At 43.3% G+C, this 23031-nt stretch overlaps 2 protein-coding genes across 2 annotated transcripts in view; both read right to left on the reverse strand.

The window, feature by feature from the left end:
• CENPI (centromere protein I) overlaps positions 1-4598 on the reverse strand; it is a 30091-nt gene extending 25493 nt beyond the window's left edge. The window contains exons 1-2 of the mRNA XM_081179415.1: positions 4410-4598; positions 3530-3668 (exon numbers count right to left, since the gene is read on the reverse strand). Of these exons, the coding sequence (XP_081035541.1) occupies positions 3530-3662 (133 nt within the window). The 5' untranslated portion in view covers positions 3663-3668; positions 4410-4598. The remainder of the gene's footprint in view (positions 1-3529; positions 3669-4409) is intronic.
• Positions 4599-6368: 1770 nt separating this feature from the next.
• TMEM35A (transmembrane protein 35A) lies at positions 6369-18107 on the reverse strand. Its single transcript, XM_081179502.1, has 2 exons — positions 17854-18107; positions 6369-8354 (listed from the first exon to the last, which is right to left on the reverse strand). Exons 1-2 carry the CDS (start codon positions 17971-17973, stop codon positions 7968-7970), a joined length of 507 nt encoding a protein of 168 aa, XP_081035628.1. The 5' UTR covers positions 17974-18107; the 3' UTR covers positions 6369-7967.
• Between the last annotated feature and the right edge of the window lie 4924 nt (positions 18108-23031).

A 23031-nucleotide genomic window follows, 5' to 3' on the forward strand; every position in this document is an offset into this window, starting at 1 on the left:
AAGGTTGATTTGTAACTGTTACTATCTGCCTGCTTGCCATCATGCATATTTGTGAACCATTTTTGCCAAAATATATACACCTGCAATAGTTTCTGCTCACAAGGAAACAGATCCTGCAAGAGCACACACTCCAAGAAGTCCTTATGAATAGAAATTAGACTACCCCGCTTGAGGGAAGAAATGTGGGTTTTGCTCCCACTGAAATGCTGTACTCTAAATAAGCACATCTTCCTACAAGTGAATAGTAGCCACTTATCTGGGGAAAAATAAAGTGGTATGCTGAGAGAGATTGTCATGGTGGAGATCAAATCTGTTTTCAACAATCCTAACATCCAGAGAGAAACCAGATGGCAACTTTTTTTTTTTACTGTGTCCACAGAACTCAATGAAAGCCAACCCCTATTTGCATAGTCCTGCCCTTTGTTATGATCCCTGTCCCATAAGAGCATGAAGCAACATTGTCAATGGTTTTGATCAGGGTAAGTAGAAGCATGTTGAAATCTGCAGATGGCACCAAGTTCAGAGGGAGTAAATCAGAAAGAGGGGCAGTCCTTAAACAGCTGAACAGAATGGGATAAACTTCAATTGAGCATCCAAGCATTAAAATCCTTATGGTAAGGACCTTACCCAACCCTAGTTACATGTAAACACAATTTTTAAGTATGGCTTGTTGAGCTAAAATATGAATAGAAATATACATTCAAAAGGACACCCTATTGATACCTAAATTGGAAACTGAAAAGACTCAACTTAAGAACTACCGTCCCATCTCACTCCTGAATGTGGATTACAAAATTTTTGCAGACATTTTGGCAAGTAGACTTTAAAAAGTGTTAAATGAAGTAATTCATAAAGATCAGGCAGGTTTTCTCCCAGGTAGACATTTGTTTGATAACACTAGGAATATTATTGACATTTTGGAACTTTTGCAAACGAACATCAATACAAAAGCAGTATTAATTTTTATAGATGCGGAGAAGGCCTTTGACAACATCTCATGGAAGTTCATGAAAAAAAATCTTGAAGGGATGGGAGTGGGACGGGGGTTTGAAAATGGGATAGAGGCAATCTATTCAGAGCAAAAAGCTAAATTGATAGTTAACAATGTGGTGACAGAAGAGTTTAAAATTGAAAAAGGAACACAACAAGGTTGCCCTATATCCCCTCTGTTATTTATCTCGGTCCTGGAAGTGCTCTTGAATATGATTAGAGGGGACCGGTTGGTCGAAAGGATTCAGGTCGGAGCCAAACAGTACAAACTTAAAGCTTTTGCAGATGACCTGGTTCTAACACCACAGGAGCCAGAATCTAGTACGAAAAGAGTTTTAGAATTGATTCATGAGTTTGGTCGGGTGGCGGGATTTAAATTAAATAAGCAAAAAACCAAGGTTTCGGAAAAAAAATTGACACCTTTGGAATCAGAAAGGTTTCAGAAAGAGACAGATTTAAATGTGGTTAAAAAGGTGAAATACCTAGGGGTTAATTTGACTGCCAAAAATTTGAATTTATTTAAAGATAATTATGAAAAATGTTGGTCAGAAATTAAAAAGGATTTAGAAACTTGGTCAAGATTGAAACTTTCCCTGTTGGGCCGAATTGCTGCTATAAAGATGAATGTGTTGCCAAACATGTTGTTTTTGTTACAAACCCTACAGATTGTGGACAGAGTGGAATGTTTTGGAAAGTGGCAGAGAGATATTTCTAAGTTTGTCTGGCAGGGCAAAAAGCCCAGAATAAAATTCAAAATACTAACTGATGCAAAGGAAAGAGGGGGGTTTGCCCTGCCGGACTTAAGGTTATATTATGAAGCTGCAGCTTTCTGCTGGATGAAAGATTGGTTACTTATTGAGAACACTGATGTCCTGGATCTGGAAGGGTTCAATAATGCTTTTGGATGGCATGCTTATTTGTGGTACGACAAGGTAAAGGTTCACAAAGCTTTCAAGAACCATATTGTCAGGAAAGCAATATTTAATGTCTGGACAAAATACAAAGACTTATTAGAAAACAAGACCCCAAGGTGGTTATCACCAATGGAAGCTAAGGCTCGGAAAAGACTCAATATGGAGGCCATATGGCCGAAATATTGGGAAATAATAGAAAAGGTTGGAGATACCTGGAGGCTGCAGAGTTTGGAGAAATTAAAGGACAAGGTGCGAGATTGGTTACACTATGCCCAGATTAAGGAGGTTTTTAATTTGGACAAAAAGATAGGATTCCAGGTGGAAAAATCGAAATTAGAAACAGAATTGTTAGAACCAAAGATTAAGGTACTTTCAAGAATGTACAACTTGCTGTTAAAATGGAATACTCAGGATGAAACAGTTAAATCAGCCATGATAAAATGGGCACAGGACATTGGGTACAACATTATGTTTGCTGACTGGGAAAGGTTATGGACCACCGGTGTGAGGTTCACGGCATGTAATGCCTTGAAAGAAAATATTATGAAAATGATATACAGGTGGTACATGACCCCAGTCAAGCTCGCAAAAATATATCACTTGCATGATAACAAATGTTGGAAATGTAAGGAGACTGAAGGAACATTCTTTCACCTTTGGTGGACTTGTCCGAGGGTTAAGGCCTTCTGGGAAATGATATATAATGAACTAAAAAACGTATTTAAGTATACCTTCCCTAAGAAACCAGAGCCCTTTCTTTTGGGCATCGTCGGCTAGAGGGTGTTAAAGAAGGACCGAACTTTCTTTATGTACACAACAACAGCAGCAAGAATACTTATCGCAAAATATTGGAAGACCCAAGACTTGCCCACCCTGGAAGAATGGCAGACGCAACTGATAGACTACATGGAATTGGCAGAAATGACTGGCAGAATCCGAGACCTGGGAGAAGAGGCAGTGGAAGAGGACTGGAAAAAGTTTAAGGACTATTTACAAAAACACTGTAAATTGTATGAATGTTAAGAAAATGCACGATAGAAAATAATATGGCATCAGCAATTTAGATGAATGATACATGAGAATAAGTGATGGTTTAGAAATTGACGAAGTTTGAAGTAATATTATGTCTAAATTAAGCAGTTCAGTATTTAGAAAAATATTTTAAGCTTGGGACATAATATTTGGGAACTACAAAATAAGAATTGAAATAAGGTAATAAATTGCTGTTATTAATTATATTATCAAGAACGCAGGAAAGGGAGATGTGAGGAAGTCCAAAAGTTATGGAAATTTGATATATGGAAAGTTGTTTTTGTTGTATTCTTTCTATTTTATGTTTAGCTCCCTTGTTGTTTTTGGCTTCTCTTTGTTTGTTTATACTTTGGTGTTGGTATTATATATGTTTGGTGTTGTTTCTTTTTTTCTGTTTAAAATTTGCAATAAATATTTTTTAAAAAAACAAAAGGACATCCTATTGGAAACAATGCAGTACAGTACTAACACTCGTATGTGCACCAGCTTAATTCCCAGTTCGTGATCCAGCAAGAAACAAACATACAAGAGCAGATTTACATGTATTTCTCTTTTTTTGCTGGATAAGCATTAAGCCCTATCTTTGTTCTTACTTTTATTCAAACAGTTCAAGGCTTCTTCAATGGAAAGTCGGTCATCTTTTATCTCTTCAGGCTTTGTGACACTTCTGGTTTGTTTACTACCAGTAGCTGGCAAAGTTTGTTCTGAACTCCTGCTTCTCTTCATTTTTTTCTTATTCCAGGAAAGAAACACAAGACAAGGTCAACTTTTTTTTTGTTTTCTTTTGTTAGTATTTTCCTGTCCTCCGCTAATCAAGTTTGGTGCAGAAAATGAATGGAGAGCTACCTTCTAAAACAAACAAAGGTGCCTTAGGCACATCAATGAACCCAATAACAACAACAACAGGGCAATAGCAATATGACGGAACCAGTGTCTCAGCGATGCCCCCCCCGATGTCTTTTTTGGAAGAGTTCATAAAATATTATACAGATATTTCGGTTTTGTTTTGTTCAAAGTGGGATCAGAGGGGACAGACGTGGAGCCGATGAACAAGAGAAGACCATAAACACCTCCTTTCTTGCCACAGGCAAAGCAACATAGGCGAGGAGGAGGGTGGGGTTTGAAAGTTTGGCTAACTTTAAAGTGAATAGTTAATTTACAGTGTCCGAGTATGGCATGCTCCACAGCCTACCTCTCTTCACCTCAAACAGTCCAGTGGCGTAGCGTGGGTTGTCAGCACCCGGGGCAAGGCAAGTAATTTGCGCCCCTTAACCCGTGGATTTGCGCCCCCTAACCCGTGGATTTGCGCCCCCTAACCCTAACCCCCAGATGTTGCGCCCGGCCCCCCCTGCACCCCCCACGCTACGCCACTGAAACAGTCCTTTAAAAAATATTTTTAAAATTAAATCCTTCCTTCCCACCAGCACTCCGCTCTCCTCTCGCGCCATTTCCCAGTTTTCGAGGCCCACCTACCTTTTGCTCCTTCCCCAGCTCAAAACCAGCGCCGTCAAAAAACTCCCTCCTCAGAAGCCGCCCTTCAGTTCAAAAAATATTTCCCTGCGCAGGCGCAATTCGCGTTCGGGGGCGGGGCCGTTGGAAGAAGGAAGGAAGCGGGTGCGCTCGGGAGAAAAGGCTCGGGTTTCCCTTTGTCTGCGTCACTTCCCACCGTTGGCACGAGCGGCGCTGGTCTCAGTATGAGCATGCGCGAACTGCTCGCGCCCCCTCCCTTCAGACGAAAAACGTAAGAGGGAGCGGGGGGATGATATCACCGCAGGCTCCCGAAGAGCGGGGAACGGAACTGGAGAGCTGCGCATGCTCACAAATGAAAGGGAAGGGTAGAAAAAAAATGGGCGGGCTTTTTGTTCAGAGCGGGAGGGGTTCGTTTTACAGTCTCTCCGTCAGGCGGGAGGAAACCTTGTTTTTTCTGTCGTTATTTCACGAATAAATCAAGCAGTTTGCCCCATTATAAAATTGAGAAGAATAATCCCATGTGTAAATAAGGCTCTCGCGTAGTTCCACAGAACGCGCGTCAAGGCATACGAAGTGCTTTTGAACATTGAAAATCCCAATAAATGCTTTTAACTACTATCGTTTTAAAAACGAAACTGTGATTAGTAACAGTTTTGGGAATTAAAAATTGGTTCGTTCTTGGGGCGCTTAAGCTCTGTTCTGGTTTGAAAACCCAGTGAGACCACCGAGCCATCTAGTTCTGTATTGTCTGCCATAGCCAACAGCTGTTGTCCAGAATTTCAGAGAGCAGGTTTTTGGAGCTCAGTTTCCCATGAATGGATTTTAAACTGTTGCTTTTTGCATAATGTGCCTCTACCGGTGGGCCATTCATAAGGCATTTCCTGTATAGAGTTCTATATCCCATGTAGTCCTGGTTCTTCTAGTAGTTCAATTCAGTTAATTCTGCAACTGTGCAAGTTAGACCACATCTGCTTTATACATTCAAAGCACCATCATGCCAGCTTAAATCATAACAAATTGCGTCTTTGTATTCAATCCCTTCAGTACTTTGGACAGCAGTCTCTCAGGACTCATCCACAGTTACCTTGTGCCCCATGCTTCCTAGGCACAGGTCTGTGCTTTAAAGGCACTGTGTCCGAGTGTTTTGTTTTGTTGTCCCAGCGCTTTCTAATTTTGACTAATTTTCAGCATCCCTTTCCAAGGCAAATTTATTTAAGGAGTCCTCTGGCGCTGTGAGTTAAACCACAGAGCCTAGGACTTGCCGATGAAGGTCGGCGGTTCGAATCCCCACGATTGAGTGAGCTCCTGTTGTTCAGTCCCAGCTCCTGCCAACCTAACAGTTTGAAAGCACATCAAAGTACAAGTAGGTTAATAGGTACCGCTCCAGCGGGAAGGTAAATGGCGTTTCTGTGTGCTGCTCTGGTTTGCCAGAAGCGGCTTAGTCATGCTGGCCACATGACCCGGAAGCTGTATACCGGCTCCCTCGGCCAATAAAGCGAGATGAGTGCCACAACCCCAGAGTCGGCCACGACTGGACCTAATGGTCAGGGGTCCCTTTACTGTGCATGGCAAAGGCTTGTTGCTGGGACAATAGGAGGCTGCCTTATACTGAGTCACACTATGGCTCCATCTAGCTCAGTGTTGTCTACAATGGATGGCAAAAACTCTCCAGGGTTTCAGACAGAGGACATTCTACTTGGAGATACAACAGATTGAACTTGAGACCTTCTGCATGTAAGCAGGTGCTTTACCACTAAGCTATGGCCCCTCTCCCATTGCTTCTGCCCTGAATGAACTGCAAGCCTGTCCTACAGTTCTCCCAAAACTCTTTTGTGGCTATACTCTGCAGGAGGTAATTGGTAGTAGTAGTCGAGCTATCTGAAAAAGTGACTGAAAAAGTCAAGATCCCCATAAGCTTTAAACCCCAGGGATTCTAACAAAATAGTTCAAAATCAACTGGTCTAGAGTAATCATTTGAATTCTTTAATGTTACCATCTGGACATACATGAGCTGGATTCTTCATTGACCTGGGTTTGTTGCCATATTAAGTCTTTAGGTACAGTGCTGTGGGAAGGTCCTGGCTCACAAGCTTGCTGTGAATGCATATTCCATATTTTCCCCATCCAGCAGTGAAAGGAAGGAAATGTGGACCATGTCTCTCAGGCTTAGCCCATCCCTGCTGTAGATGAATGACCATTGCTTATGGGGCCTCTTCTACCTCTGCAGGATGGAGTCTTAAGAGTTGGTCACACAGTCCTTTCACATAGTCATTTCTGAGGTGGGAAATTCACCAGCAGCATTTATTGTGTTGAAGCCCTGATTCTTCCCTTATCCAGGAATATCATATTAAGGGCTTATTCTAGTATAACAACCCCAGTACTCAGAGAAGTCATATCAGAGCTCATAACAAGTTGAAAGAATCCATGGCCCCATATAATTTGAGGGGTTCCTGGCTTACTCCCTCTATCATCCAAGAATAAATAATCATGTTACTAATAGCAAGCTGGAAGTCACAGGCAGATGCAAGGCATTTCAATCCTAAGTATGTTTCACACACATGAAAAATCAACTATATACAAAGACATTTTCCTTCAAATTTCAAAAAGTTTATTTTTATAAATTAATGGGGAGGGCAAAGAAAGGGAGGAGGAGGTGGAGAATGCAAACCAGACAATACCAAAAAAGGCAACATACCATTTAAAAACCTTATTTCCCAGGACAGTTTAACCTTTCTGTTTATTTGCCCTCCAAGCTCAACACTAAAACAATTGAAGCAGCTTCTTAACAGGGACCTGACTATGTCTTGGCTCATCAGTAGATTCCCATGTTGGATGGAAAATGAATCCTGTTCTTAGCATCAAGCCCTCACCCACCCACAGTAACCTGTCACTTATTTAAAGTTAGAGTGAATGGATGGCTGAAAAAGCAGTTTTATGTGTAGGCAGACAGTGAGCAGTCCCTGATCTTTTGACAGCAGCAGACAGTGAGAATTGGGAATAGAAAGGGTTTGGGGAATGACTGCTGGGTTTATTCTTGGGTATACAGCATTCTTGCTGAGATAGGTGGGTGGGATGCACCACTTGGCTCATTTGAAGCAGGAAAAAAAAGGTTTGTCACTCCAGTGCTAGATGCTAGGCAAACAGGGGCAAAGTACTGGGAAGGTGAGCAAGCACAGGGTTGGAACTTCCCATGCCTTTTGCCTCTGAAGAATACAGACGGATGCAGAGGCAGTTCAAGTTAAGCAGTTCAGTCTCTCTCTCTCTCACTCACTCACTCACACACGCACACACACACACACACACACCACATGGTACATTTATTCCCCTCTAGAACCATTAGATTAAGTCATGTCTACATGTGTGTGGGACACAGGAGAGAGCAGCTCTAGAGGTTTGGAGTGCACAAGCCAAGCTGTTGTAGAGCCGGCAGATTAAGGTTTTCCCCATGCTCCAAAAGGTAACCCTTTACAAAAACCACAAAAAGAAAAAGAAATGCAAATCTTTTCAGGTTTTGGAGAGAGCTGCTTGGAGGGTCCCTGTGTGTCCCTCATAGGCTTCCCACTAGGACACCTTGATTTTTCCCTTTTCTGGGGCTGCCTCCGCAAGAGGTGGCTGCTCCTCTCCATTCACCGAAAGGGTCTTCTTCTCTGGCAACTGCTCCTCAGGCTGACGGGCGATCAGCAAGCGGCAGGTAAGCAGGATTCCAAAGACCAGGGCGTGGGCATAGCGCTTGAGTGGGTCACCCACCAGCTGGTGGAAGAAAAGCACAGCCAGAACAAGCAGCAGCAGCAGAAAGTTAGCCACGTCCTTGGGGCGTCCAGGGACGAGTGTCATGACAATACCGCAGGCCACCTCTAAGGCTCCAATGCTCTTGCGGAGAATGATGGAGCTGACCCCCATCTTCTTAAGCATGGGCAATGCACGGATATAGCTCTTGTAGGCTCGTTTCTGAAATAAAAGCAGCAACAACATGGGATTCAGTACTGATTGGGATCTGACATACAGATTCCCCCCCCCCCCCAAATCTAAATATACAGGCTCTAAGTGGAGTACAGCTTCTACTTGATTAAAGCTGTGAGAGGAAGATCAGTCTTGCCCATAATAAAGCAAAGCCACAAGTGAGATAAAAAGAAGTTGTTAGCACAGGCAGAGATGGGATTTTCCATCTTATATTCAGTTTCTTCCACCATAGTGTTGAAGAGTTCTCAGTCACCTGTGTCATTCACTGAGGCAGAGTCTTTCTACCCTGGCTATTAATAATTGACTATAAAATGTTGTACTGATTAATACAATGAAAATATGTAAGCAGGTTATGTAAAAACAATAAAAATAGAATAAAATAGAATAACATTCAATAACAATTCCTAAAAACCATATGTCGCAAATATATGCATGGAAAAAAACCCACAAATTACAAAGTAAGAGTCAGAGTTCAAGAAAGCTGAAGTAAGCATGTAAGTTTTTATGAGGAATTTAAAAGTCTTTGCTGCCTCCAGCCTGAAGGAGGGCATTCCAGAGGTTGGGCACGATCACTGAGAAGGCCCATTTCTACACTGTCGCCAAGTGACAATCCACCATTTGTAAAGTGACCTGCAAGGTCTCCTTGGAATATATGAAATATAAGCTTGTTCTGTAACAGAAGAAGTAGCCAGCTAGGTAGTGTGGGCCCAAGTTCTCAAAGACTTCAAAAGTCAACAACAAATATTGAACTTGGCTCAATAGCTGCGGCTGCTTCTCCTCCTTCTGCACGTTTTTTTCACAAAAGTGACTCAAAGTGACTTACAGAAACAAACATTGTAAACATGTATACAAGCAAGTGTAAAAACATCCTTACATGCCCACCAGTAACATGTAAATCAGGGCTGATCTAGCCCACCTCACTAAAAAGATGAGCAGAAGAAGAGGCTGCAAACATGCATTACCTTCCAAAAAGGGTTCAAAAGCTGGATGAATAAAAACTGATAGTGGTGGAACCAAGCATGTCTTCCTGGGGGAAATGTTCCACAAAACAGGGAAGCATCACTGATCTCACAGTGCTGATGTAATAATATTTGCATAGCTAAGTGTCCCACTAAGCATTCTAGCAGCTACAATTTGCACTAGCTGGAGCTTCTGAACCAAGTACAAGGGTAGCCCCTCCTATAGCACATTACAGTAGGATTGGAGAAGATCAGTCTACATCCCAATCCCAAGGAAGGGCAGTGCCAAAGAATGCTCCAACTACTGCACAATTGCACTCATTTCACACGCTAGCAAGGTTATGCTTAAAATTCTACAACGTAGGCTCAAGCAGTATGTGGACTGAGAACTCCCAGAAGTGCAAGCTGGATTTAGAAGAGGCAGAGGAACCAGAGACCAAATTGCAAACATGCGCTGGATTATGGAGAAAATTAGAGAGTTCCAGAAAGACATCTACTTCTGCTTCATTGACTATGCAAAAGCCTTTGACTGTGTCAACCACAGCAAACTATGGCAAGTTCTTAAAGAAATGGGAGTGCCTGATCACCTCATCTGTCTTCTGAGAAATCTCTATGTGGGACAAGAAGCTACAGTTAGAACTGGATATGGAACAACTCCAGTTCAAAATTGGGAAAGGAGTACGGCAAGGCTGTATATTGTCTCCCTGCTTATTTAACTTATATGCAGAATTCATCATGCGAAAGGCTGGGCTGGATGAATCTCTAGCTGGAATTAAGATTGCCGGAAGAAATATCAACAACCTCAGATATGCAGATGACACAACATTGATGGCAGAAAGTGAGGAGGAATTAAAGAACCCTTTAATGAGGGTGAAAGAGGAGAGCGCAAAATATGGTCTGAAGCTCAACATCAAAAAAACAAAGATCATGGCCACTGGTCCCATCACCTCCTGGCAAATAGAAGGGGAAGAAATGGAGGCAGTAAGAGATTTTACTTTCTTGGGCTCCATGATCACTGCAGATGGTGACAGCAGCCACAAAATTAAAAGACGCCTGCTTCTTGGGAGAAAAGCAATGACAAACCTAGACAGCATCTTAAAAAGCAGAGACATCACCTTGCCGACAAAGGTCCGTATAGTTAAAGCTATGGTTTTCCCAGTAGTGATGTATGGAAGTGAGAGCTGGACCATAAAGAAGGCTGATCGCCGAAGAATTGATGCTTTTGAATTATGGTGCTGGAGGAGACTCTTGAGAGTCCCATGAACTGCAAGAAGATCAAACCTATCCATTCTTCAGGAAATCAGCCCTGAGTGCTCACTGGAAGGACAGATCCTGAAGCTGAGACTCCAATACTTTGGCCACCTCATGAGAAGAGAAGACTCCCTGGAAAAGACCCTGATGTTGGGAAAGATGGAGGGCACAAGGAGAAGGGGACGACAGAGGACGAGATGGTTGGACAGTGTTCTTGAAGCTACCAGCATGAGTTTGACTAAACTGCGGGAGGCAGTGGAAGACAGAAGTGCCTGGCGTGCTCTGGCCCATGGGGTCACAAAGAGTCAGACACGACTAAACGACTAAACAACAACAATGATGAGGTTACCAACATATAGTCCATTGTGGCAAGATTATCCCTGTTCAGGAATTGTCAAAGTTGGTAATGGAAACTTCAAGCCACTGAGTTCACCTGAGCCCATCTGCAGGGTCTACAATCCATCTTTTCAAAATTTAGTCCCATAGCACTGAATCCCCATTCACTTAACCACTAAGAATATAAAGGTAGATTTCAGAGCTAGAGAAGTATTTTGAATATTTAGGGAGGCGGCATATAAATACAAAGTGCATTATTATTATTATTATTATTATTATTATTATTATTATTATTATTGCCATTCTGCTTTTTTACTAATGTCTTCAGAGTGGCTAACAACAAATAACACGAATGGGGAACCTATGGCCCTCCAAAGGTTGCTGGACTGCAACTTGTATCATCTTTGATCACCGACTGTTATTGTTAAGGCTAAGAGTTGTAGCCTAGCAACATCTGGAGGACCTCAAGTTCCTCTTAGAATAATTGTTTTTGTCAGATACCAATGTATGCAGATTTAAATAAAGAAATTCCCCAATTTAAAATAATTGAAGTTCCTACAATTAAGCAACTAACAGTACAAACCTAAACACGTCTACTCATAAGTAAGTCCAGTGGAGTTCAGTAGGGCTTACTATCATGTACGTGGAACTAGTATTGCAGCCTAAGATTTATTGCTGATTTAACCAGATTAACTCCCATATTCCCAAAACAATAGATTTTTTTCCCTGTCCTTAGTTTGCAATATTGTGTTTCTCTTCTTGATTAATTTTGTCCCCAACAACAACAACAAAAAAGAGGTGCCAGTTTCTAAACTGACCAGGAAAATAACCTTTTGATCGGGAAGCCTTATCCCCATTTCAGGAAAAAGGAAACTGGCTGCCCTACAGAATGTTGTTCATTCTACACATGCTCAGAATCACTAATATCCTCATTTCACATTGCTAGTGTTATAAGAATTTTAAGGTCATATATATAAAAAATAAATGTTCATAACTGTATATATAAACCACATGTCTGAAACCCCATAGAAAAGGTCCTGAACAAATTGACCTCAACTATTTCTCTGCAAGGTCAAAGTGGGAAACCTCCCCATTGTCTCTTTCCTCACAAATCCTGTCCTCACAAATCCTGTCTTAAGGGCACATTCAAGATATGAGCAGGATGTGAGCCTGTGACCTAGATTCAGGAATTAAGCAGTTATAATAACAAAGGAGTGGTCAAAATCCAGATAATGCAATCAGGTAACTTGCCAGACAGGAGATTTCAGATTTCTGTTGTAGATCGCCTTTTCTGTGATGTAGGTATGATGTGACGGGGTGAGCTCCCGTTGCTCGGCCCCTGCTCCTGCCAACCTAGCTGTTCGAAAGCACGTCAGAGTGCAAGTAGATAAATAGGTACAGCTCCAGTGGGAAGGTAAATGGCGTTTTTGTGTGCTGCTCTGGTTCGCCAGAAGCAGCTTAGTCATGCTGGCCACATGACCCGGAAGCTGTACGCCGGCTCTCTCGGCCAGTAAAGCGAGATGAGTGCCGCAATCCCAGAGTCAGCCACGACTGGACCTAACAGTCAGGGGTCTCTTTACCTTTACCTAGGTATGATGTATCTGGGGGGGTTGTCTTGGGCTATACCCCTTCTGTGATGCATTTATGATGTTTCTGGGGGTAGTCTTGGACTCCAGGGTGGGTAATTTAAAATGTCTATATAAGGGCGGGCACACCTTTATTCTGGGTCCTCCTCCTCTCTCTTGTGTGTGGGGGAGAACCCTGTTGCAGCAGTTAATACTAGCTGCTTTGCTTCTCAGTATTCTCTGGTTGGTCTCTGTTATTTTCTCCTGCCGATAGAGAACCTACAGAAGGACTCTATATGGGCTCTTGGGTACCCCATAATGGGAAAGGAGCAGTTTTATTTCTTATAACACTAGGTCAAACAAGATGCAGACACACAAACCCCACAGCACATATACAACTGAAATTATTCAACAACATCTACCATGTGTGGGTCCACCATCTACCATCCACTATCCACCATCCATCACCCACTATCCACCATCCAGGTCTGAAAACAGAGGAAGGAGATTAGACGCTTAACACCTTACCCTATAGTGGACTCCACATCCACGCCTGGTAGAATCTGTCTAAGTTCGTTCTCTCACACATACACACAATCACACATACACACTGGCCACCTTGAGGGGGAGGTGACCAGATGCTTTCAAGTTGGTATGTAAGTACAGGTAGGGCCACCTTGCGTGGCAAGGTCCCCCCCCCCCCCCGCCCACCTGGGATGTTGGAATAAAGACACATGAAAGAGTATTTTGGGTTAATGGGTGAAAAAGGCCACAACATTATTGGTTATAGAATGCGAGTGGTATTGGCTTAGGCACTGGAAACTACACGACTATATCTGACTCCTGTGCATCCACAGGAAGTCTTGGAAGGGTTAACCACCAGTAGGGGGAGCCCTAGTGATGCACAACAACTAGGAACTCCCCCAGGGTGACCGCTAGGTGTTGTGCCACGGCCCTAGCTCCCTGTCTGGGGCTTTGGACAGAGACCACATCCCTCAGATTCCTTTAACGGAATACCCTTGAATTAGGAGGGGTAGGTGATGGCCACTACCTCCCCTCCCCTTCAACCAAACACTCCAATGCCTAACCGCCAAACCTTACAAAGTTGTGACGATTTGCTACGAGGTAGGCAAAAAGCCAAATGGCCGGTGCCAATTTACCAAGTGGAAAAAATTCTTACCAGGCCCCTTTGACAGGTGACCATCCAAGGTCCATAGCAAGGTCAAGAGATAAAGAGCCTAACCTTAGGGAGGGAGGGAGAACTGAGCGAGCAGGAAGAAAAGGGGGCGAGTCCTCGGTCATGGGCAGTTTAAATAGCCCGCACCATGCCCCGGACTGTCCGGATTGGTCGGCCAGGGATGACACGGCCGAGGACCACCCCAATGGCACAGGGGGTATCTCTCCCTGTGCGCGTGGGTAGGGCTTGGCCCCAGCCTGCAACGTCATTTCCTCGGGAACGGGAAATGGTTTCCCCAAATCTCTCTTATTTTCTCTCGCAAAGCTTCCTATGGCTCCTAAGAATTAAGGTGTACATTTCAAACTATGGCGTGGAAAGTCAAACATCTATCGAGGCAAGCTTTTCAGTTTATTCTGATATGGACACTTTTAAATCTGGGAAAATAGATTGGCAGCTACCTGAAGGCATTAGTACCAAAAAAAGGTGAGGCGCAGGGATGAAGTCACAAAAAATAGCACCATTAGGCCTCCTTTCATTCAAGTGTCACCTGGGAGCAACCATTCCATCAGCCTACTCAATGGGAGAGGTGAGAAGCAGAGCTCACTTCAAGAGCTCTACTGTGACAGACAAGCTCCATCAGGCACCTCCAACCCCTGAACTGGGCCAGCTACTAGTTATAAGAACAAGTGTTCAAGAACTGATGCCTGAATTTGATTCCCCATCTCATCTTCCCTCCATGTCCCTTTTCTCTTGTGTGCTCTGTTTGTTTATATTGTAAGCCTGTGAGCAGGGGTTCTCTTGTTTTAGGGCCCATCCATGCTTCTGTTTGTCCTGAATTTTGAAGTGACTTTGGTTCCGAGAGGTGGGTTGGGTTTTTTTTGGCCTGCTACTTTCCTCAGGAATAACCCACTATTTACTGCTGAATTGGAAAAACTTCATTCCGCTGATGGATGCTTGATCTGATTCCGCAACAAACACGGGACAAACACAAGGGTGCATAGGCTGTGGGTTAAACCACAGAGCCTAGGACTTGCCGATCAGAAGGTCGGCAGTTCGAATCCCCACGACGGGGTGAGCTCCCGTTGCTCGGTCCCTGCTCCTGCCAACCTAGCAGTTCGGAAGCACGTCAAAGTGCAAGTAGACAAATAGGTACCGCTCCAGCGGGAAGATAAACGGTGTTTCCATGCGCTGCTCTGGTTCACCAGAAGCGGCTTAGTCATGCTGGCCACATGACCCGGAAGCTGTACGCCGGCTCCCTCGACCAATAAAGCGAGATGAGCGCGCAACTCCAGAGTCGGTCACGACCGGGCCTAATGGTGAGGGGTACCTTTACCTTTACTTAAGCCACCCTAGGGGCCTTTTTATCTAAAGATATGGGGAAATGAATGCTATGAATGAATGAACGAAATCAGCTCTATCTATTACTCTTGGCATTCATTTAGGAAGAAAATGGCACTGATTCTGTTCAGTTCTTCATTAGTTATGAAATAATGCATACCACTGATTTGGGGGAACCTTTGTCTTTCTAACTTGGAGAAAGCTCCCCAAATGTGACACACACATCATAGGAGTAATCAGAAGGAAGAAGTTACCTGAAAGGAGAGTTAGGGGTCATAGTAAGAGTAACAGTCAGAGCAATCTGCACTCTCTGCCAATGTTTGAAATTAGCCAGGTGCGAGGAGCATTTTGCACCTGGCTTTCGACCATTTGCGAATAAGTGAAGATACCTGGGTGCCAGGATGGCACCTGATACCTTCACCATCTGAGGATCATTGTATCTGGACTGTTTTACATTTTTTTCTGCACAATCAGAATGAATTTCTGGAACCAACTTGCTTTTTCTGTGCAGCCAGAGCAGGAGCAATCACCATTAAGAAAAAGAGGTTCAAATATATACATGGACTATCCCTGGTTTAAATGACATTTCTTCTTTAAGTTCTCAAAGTTCTTAAACTAGCTCAAGGTTGTCATCTGAACTAGCCAGTTGTTTTACTGAGAATCAATCACAGTCAGTCCATCATTTGAAAAATAAGATTTCAGAACCGTTTTGCTCAAACATGGCAACTAGCGACTGCAACCTGTTTTAGCGACTGCAACCTTGGTTTAAGGTTCTAACACTGCTCTCTGCCACCTTTCTTATCTGAAAGTTACAAGTTCAAACTGAAAAGCAGACCATGTTGCAAATTCCAAGCATCAGTTAGTTGGGTACAGTGGTACCTCGGGTTAAGTACTTAATTTGTTCCGGAGGTCCGTTCTTAACCTGAAACTGTTCTTAACCCGAAGCACCACTTTAGCTAATGGGGCTTCCTGCTGCCACCACGCTGCCACTGCACAATTTCTGATCTTATCCTGAAGCAAAGTTCTTAACCTGAAGCACTATTTCTGGGTTAGCGGAGTGTGTAACCTGAAGCGTATGTAACCTGAAGCGTATGTAACCTGAGGTACCACTGTATCTTGCTTATAAGAAAAATAATGGGCAGCTGGAAAATAATGGGCATTATTTCTATTAATATTGATATTATTATTATTTCTATTAATATCGATTTTGATTTTATTATTATTATTATTAATGAGATTAGGATTATTAGTAAAAGGAAAAAGCAAACTAAGACATACGTTGCATGATTTTCAAAATAAGATACAAAGAGGGGAGATGCAGAAGAATAGGAAAGCAGGGAGATGAAATCTGCAGCCGGCTCTTCTGAGATATTGTTAAAACCAAAGTTGTCTAACCATAATTCTAGACAGTAACATAACATATGAAAAGGGTTGTTTTTGTGTGCATTTGTTTAAAGGGCCATCACAAAAACCCTCATTAAACCAAAGACTGTGTTGATGAGGTCACTGATGCTAGTGATACTGAAATCTCATTAATAAGAGGGTAAGGGTAGAAAGGGTAAGAAATGAAGTACAGTGCTGATGAGATTTGTGCTTTACAGCAGCCTGACATAACTGAACATTCCTATGGCTGCCCTTTACTCAAGGGTTCCAGAGTATTTTGCCAGTCCTTCAAGGAGGCGGCTTGGCACAAGCAGAGTGGAGGAGATCCATATCCCCCCGATATTCCAGATTGTGCAGCAAGGCAAGGAAAAATTAGAACATGTCAGAAAGTTCCATAGTTGTTTCTTAGGACTTCCAAGAAACTCTAGCCATTTTCATAAAGAAATAATGTATCTAGGATAGATGGGCAAAACATAGCTGAGGTGGCAGCAGCAGGAAGACTAAATGATGGGCAGTCACACTTTGGTTTCCTGCATCGCAACATAGGTGGGGCTCGCTGGTGGATTAATTATAGGCAAGAAACAGGAGGAAATGGAAGCATGTTGACTAACTGGAAGACTGGCACCATCTCAGCCAGAAATCCCAGGTTTATGGAGGACCCACATTTGTCATTTTCCAGAACCTTCTCTTGGGAAAGAAATTAGAGGGCAGGCAGCGGACAAAATCATATTACCCTTTGACAGAGTTGACCCAATGCATTTTGGTACTTTCAGCAAAATATCCACAATACCCCACAGAGTGCCAATATGCTAAAAAATTTTTTACAGTTTGTGGCTTTTAAATGGTACTCAGAATTCATGCCCTGGCATGAGCTGCCTCGTTCTTTTGGGCTGGTTCTGTCCTTCGCCTGGGAAGGTGATCCACTTTAGATCATTTTGAGGCGAGGGAACAGGGATCCAGTGCCCTATGCTACCTTGCTCACAATCCTAAAAAATCACTTGGGACTGCCACCCTCCACGCCACTTCACTTGATGGGCAAAATGCACCCATGTTGCGATCGAGTCTTCTCAGATCAGATACATTTATCTTTTTGCAGAGCTCTCCCCCATCCTGTTCACCCCTGTTCCGGCAGCCCTTCTCAATTTATAGGTGTTTTTGCTGTGGGGGTGGAGGGCAGCCTTAGAAATGAATGCCACAGGAGCCAAACCACCAGCTAACAAGAAATATAATTTCGGCAGCCGCAAAGGGAGGCTCAGGCTTCTTGATCTCTATTCCCAGCCAAATAAGGATGAGGATGTCATTCTGTGGTACCCATTTGTTTCCCATCTCCCACCATTGGCACATTCACAGCAACAGCTGCCTTCTTTTTACATGGCTGATGCTACTTGCAAATAGAAACAGACAGCAGCGGCTGCAAGAGGATGAATGCCAGCCAGTGCTGGCAGTAAGATGTCTCCCACCCCAGATGTACCACTCACCATCTCGTTGTAGGCATCTCTGCTGAGCCTGGGGGTCAGTTTGATGGTCCCCATAAAGACGAAGAAGAGCCCCAAGGCTACCGAGAGGGCTACAATTGTTATAGTCCTGGGAGAGGCCATCGGGTCTGGTCCTACCGTGGTTTGGCTCCCTGGCTGTGTAAGAGATGGTCAGTCACCATTGAAGGAGATCAGGAGAGGAAGGCTGCAGAGGCAAGGGAAGATGACAAAAGAGAGAAGCAATTCTGCCTCTCCTGTTCAGCAGCCTCTGGGTCCTAATGTCCCACGTCCCCGACAACAGCAAGGCGACATCTGTTACGGAACGGGCAGGAAAATATTATGGACAAAAAGCCAGGATGTTGCTTTAGCACTCCTGTTCCAAAGCTATTTGCAAACCTTTGTGAAATCTACAACAGCACCTGTCCCCAAAAGGCAATATGCAAAATAGCCTAATTCACACACCGACTGCTGCATTACGTTTCATAGCAGCAACCTCTCCTCTTTCTAATAATGTGATGGTTAGATCTTGCATTTCCAAACCTGTCTCTATTCCAAAAAAAACAACAACACAAAAACCCACACACCCCAACAACCCCCCTCATTGTAACATGCCACAAATGTCTGCTATTCCAAGCTCTCTCCGCCCCATTTATTATTATTAATCCTTGGGGGAACCTCCGGAGCTATTCAAATCTAAGACGCAGTACAGTGTAGACATGAAGGCATTTAGGAGCTTCAACTAGCTAGCTGCTCAAGAATCTCTGTCTAGCACAAGGAAATTGTCTCACGATTTATCCTCCTTCTTCCAATACCTTAGCTGGCTACTGTGCTCTTCCTAGCTTCCCACGACGTTGAACAAACGATCACACCTCAATTCCTCATCCATACACATATTTGTACTGAATACCATTTGGAGTAGCAATTTTGCTCTTCTTTAAATTGGCAGCATTAGCAGCTCCTCAACATTGAGCCCCAAATATCTCCAGTATAGATTATACAGGGCTCAGATGCTTTCTATAGCTGCATAATTACTGAGATAATGGCCTCTCAAGTGTTATATACACATTAAGTATGATGATGATGATGATGATGATGATGATGATGATGATGAAGGAGTATTACTGCAGGGAAATCCCAAAGAGTGGTTGGAGAGATATATGAATGCTAACAAACGTTTCAGTTTTGCCACTCCTCTGCAACCAATAAATTCTTGAGGACCAAAAGCAGATGGATTTTCAGCACGTTCATTAACAACCTGACTGCAATCTGGGGTCAGCTTCAGCTCTTTCTCCCATTTGTTTTGGCAGAACATGCACAAGAGGGTGTCTTGGTCTATTGCATCAATAATTTAGAAGACACCTTGCCAATTTCAAGTGGGCACTATTTCTGATTAGTGTGTTCAGAAAAAGAGTGTTGGTGAAGAATTATTGCAGGGTTGATTGCAGCAGATGAAAACTTTTATTTCTGAAGCTCCTAAAAAACAGGGCCAGCCACAGCACCAACTTGATATTTTTTAAAAGATATTTTGCCCTATTTTACAACCAATATGATCAAAGTTATACAGAACCAGGCTACTGGCCCACCTAGTCAGTATGGTCTACTCTGGCTTACTATAGTGGCAGGCTTTCCTACCTCTCCCTACATGATCCCCTTTAATTGGAGATCCCAAGACTGAATTTGTAATCTCATACATCAAAGGAAACTGTCCAGGCCAGACCAGATCTGTGAGCAGCCTTAGCTAGAGAGATATCCAGTCTGAAGCCTCTGTAGTCAAGCGTAGTCTGTAGGAGGATCTGCTCTGTTTTGATCATGGATGGACAGGAAACAGGATCCTTCCTCCAGTGAACTCAAGGCAGCATACAAGTTTTCCCCCCATCTTTTATCCACATAACAACCCTGTAATGTTGGCTGGCTGAGAGGTGGTGACTTGCCCCACTCAGGTCCACAGCTGATTTTATACATAGCCCAGCCAATCAAGATGCCTCTTACAGACTGCCTATCATGCAGACTGGAGCTGGGCTTTACTGTTAACTCCACTGAACTCAATGGAAGGAGTGTATGCAGGAAAGCCTACTGGGGGTGTGGATATATTCCCCAATAAATCCTGCTGCATTAAATGGCAGTGGGATGGGCTAGATAACATTGGAAGATGCTCCCCAACTATACAGTTGTTCCTGCGTAGCTTTGAGGTTCTAGGTTAATTATACAGATTTGAGATTTGCAGTTGGTAGAATTAGCTATGCTGTTTGACATCTAAAGAGTGGGTGGGAATTTTTAAAACGTGGATGAGGTTGACACTTTTTGAGCAGCAACATATGGTTGCAATCTCTGGAACGCTTTAGGGAAGATTAACTGGAATGCCTCCTCATCTTTCTCCACCACCACATTACTAGGGTGGTTTTCAATTTTTATGTCTCCAGTATCTTGGTATAGTGTTGAAAATTCTAGGGTCTTCACAATTAAAGTGCTTGATTGCTCTATTGAAACAAATCCACTTTTTAAAAATACAGTAGTACCTCGGGTTAAGTACTTAATTTGTTCCGGAGGTCTGTACCTAACTTGAAACTGTTCTTAACCTGAAGCACCACTTTAGCTAATGGGGCCTCCTGCTGCTGCCGTGCCGCAGGAGCATGATTTCTGTTCTTATCCTGAACCAAAGTTCTTAACCTGAAGCACTATTTCTGGGTTAGCGGAGTCTGTATCCTAAAGTGTATGTAACCTGAAGTGTATGTAACTGAGGTACCACTGTAAAAAAAAAAAAAAAAGACTTTCTGCACTCTGGAAAGTGACAGGGAAATGCACTGAAAACTGTAGAATGAACTAATGATTAATAAGAAGACATACAAACACCCCACAAGCAAATCAGGATGAATGCTCATTGTCGGTTAAGCACACTGCAAGCAAATCAGAACAAATGCTCAAAAAACACGGGACAAACTCTACCCACTATGTAAGCTTTACACAAGCAAAGCAGCATGAATGCTGGACAAAATTGTCATCTGCAGGATTCCTTAAACTAAGAGAAGAATCTAATCTGATTACTATATGTGCGTTACATGGAAGTAAAGGTAAAGGTAAAGGTACCCCTGCCCGTACGGGCCAGTCGTGTCCGACTCTAGGGTTGTGCGCCCATCTCACTTAAGAGGCTGGGGGCCAGCGCTGTCCGGAGACACTTCCGGGTCACGTGGCCAGCGTGACGAAGCTGCTCTGGCGAGCCAGCGCCAGCACAGCACAAGGAAATGCCGTTTACCTTCCCGCTATAAAGTGGTACCTATTTATCTACTTGCACTTAATGGTGCTTTCGAACTGCTAGGTGGGCAGGAGCTGGGACTGAACGACGGGAGCTCACCCCGCCGCAGGGATTCGAACCGCCGACCATATGATCAGCAAGCCCTAGGCACTGAGGTTTTAACCACAGCGCCACCCGCGTCCCTACATGCAAGTATTCTGGGTAATTTATTAAATCTATTGATGCTTCAGTGTGCATTCAACTTAAAACAGCACCCCCTCACAAAAAAACAACAACCCCTCACTCACTGCATTCAGAGATAAATCCTTTTCATACATTCATAGAATTGTAGAATTGGAAGAGACTACTTGGGTCATCTAGTCCAACCCCCTGTAATGCAGGGATTTTTTTTGCCTAATGTGGTACTTGAAGACAGGAGTGCCTGGCGTGCTCTGGTCCATGGGGTCAGGAAGAGTCGGACACGACTAAACGACTAAGCAACAACAACAATTTGGTACTTGAACCCACAACCCTGAGATTAAGAATCTCATGCTCTACCAACTGATCTATCCAGCATGTTACTGGAATAAATTATGCAAAAAGGTATGGTTTGCATGCATTGTACAATCTGGTTGCTTTTAAAAATAATAATTCTGGGGGCTATTTCCTTCCACACATTCTGAATTTCTTTTCTCTCCCCCATCCCCCAGTTCCCTCCTCTCCTAGATTTGCATTCAGAGGTGTACTTAGGGTCCCCTGCGCTCTTGGCAAGGAGCTGTATTGATGCCCCCCATGAAAAAAATCTTTCCTGCAACAGCTGCATTATTTGTCTAAAAATTACTGCTAAAATGAAATTAACTACTGTTGATTTAGTTGTGAATTCTTTAATTCCATTGATTAAATGTGTCATGTAATTTAATGGTGTAAATAATAAATAAATAAATGAAGCAAGTTCATGGTCCCTGGTAGAGTTAATACACTCATGTCTAGCACCCTGTTTTAACACTCCAAGCCTTGATTAAATTCTAACACCTACTCGACCCAGAATTTAGGGTGTCTGGCACCCGCAAACTCATAACACTGTAAATTCTATATGAGGAAATTGTGGTTTTCCAGATATTGGGACTCCAACTCTCATCAGTCCTAAAAATCATGTCCAGTGATGATGGGAGTTGGAGGGCTACAAGTTCCCCATCCTGGATATAGACTAACAGTTTCTGACTTCCAAACTAAAATGACAACATTTCCACACAAGAGGGAGGTGTGAGCAAGGAAAAGTAAGGTTTGCAGAAGTGCAAAAAAATGTTTTTAAATCCCCTGTAAAAGGACTGAGCCACAGAATGCTGACTGAGTGTTGGAGGGGAAAATCCTAGGAAACTGGGTTGGGTGGGGGAAAAGACAGAATGGGATATTCTGAGAGAGGCCATGGCTGGTTGGAACACTGGCACACACCACATGTTAACATTTTGCTGCAAGTCCAACTTGTTCATTTATATTTGTGTCGTTTCCAGCCTTTCTCTACTGGCAGGCACATGATGCGGTGTGTGAATGCCTACTAGCCTACTGCACAAAGGCAGAACTGACATTTGTTGCCCCACTCACTATTGCCTCTGGACCCGACCACCGCTGACAGACCATGGATTGTCCTATTGGATACCGTAGAAGCCAATCAGAGCTCATGGAGTGTTAATCAATCAGGAGGGAGTGGATTTTTTTAAAAAATAGAACTGGACTGTTAAACTGCCAGATAGGGCAACCCGGATTATTTCCCTGAAGAGAAGGAAAAGATCCTAGAAGCGGCTATTGTTGGACCCATAAGCTCCCCAGCCAGAGACACAGTGGATTTTAGGAACCATCTACAAACACACAAAATATTACCTGCCCAAACAGCTATTAGAAAGCAACACAAAAATATATTTAGTTTTTAAAGTCTAAACTTTATCATGGCTCAG

This window comes from Podarcis bocagei (assembly GCF_964188305.1).
Source record: "Podarcis bocagei genome assembly, chromosome: Z".
Classification (NCBI taxonomy): Eukaryota; Metazoa; Chordata; class Lepidosauria; order Squamata; family Lacertidae; genus Podarcis; species Podarcis bocagei.

Bases quoted from the DNA above. Each gene is read 5' to 3' on its own strand.
- TMEM35A (XM_081179502.1), bottom strand. From the start codon at position 17,973: ATGGCCTCTCCCAGGACTATAACAATTGTAGCCCTCTCGGTAGCCTTG. The intron at 8,355-17,853 runs GTGAGTGGTACA...CTTTTATTTCAG, and splicing joins GAGATGCCTACAACGAGATG to AAACGAGCCTACAAGAGCTA.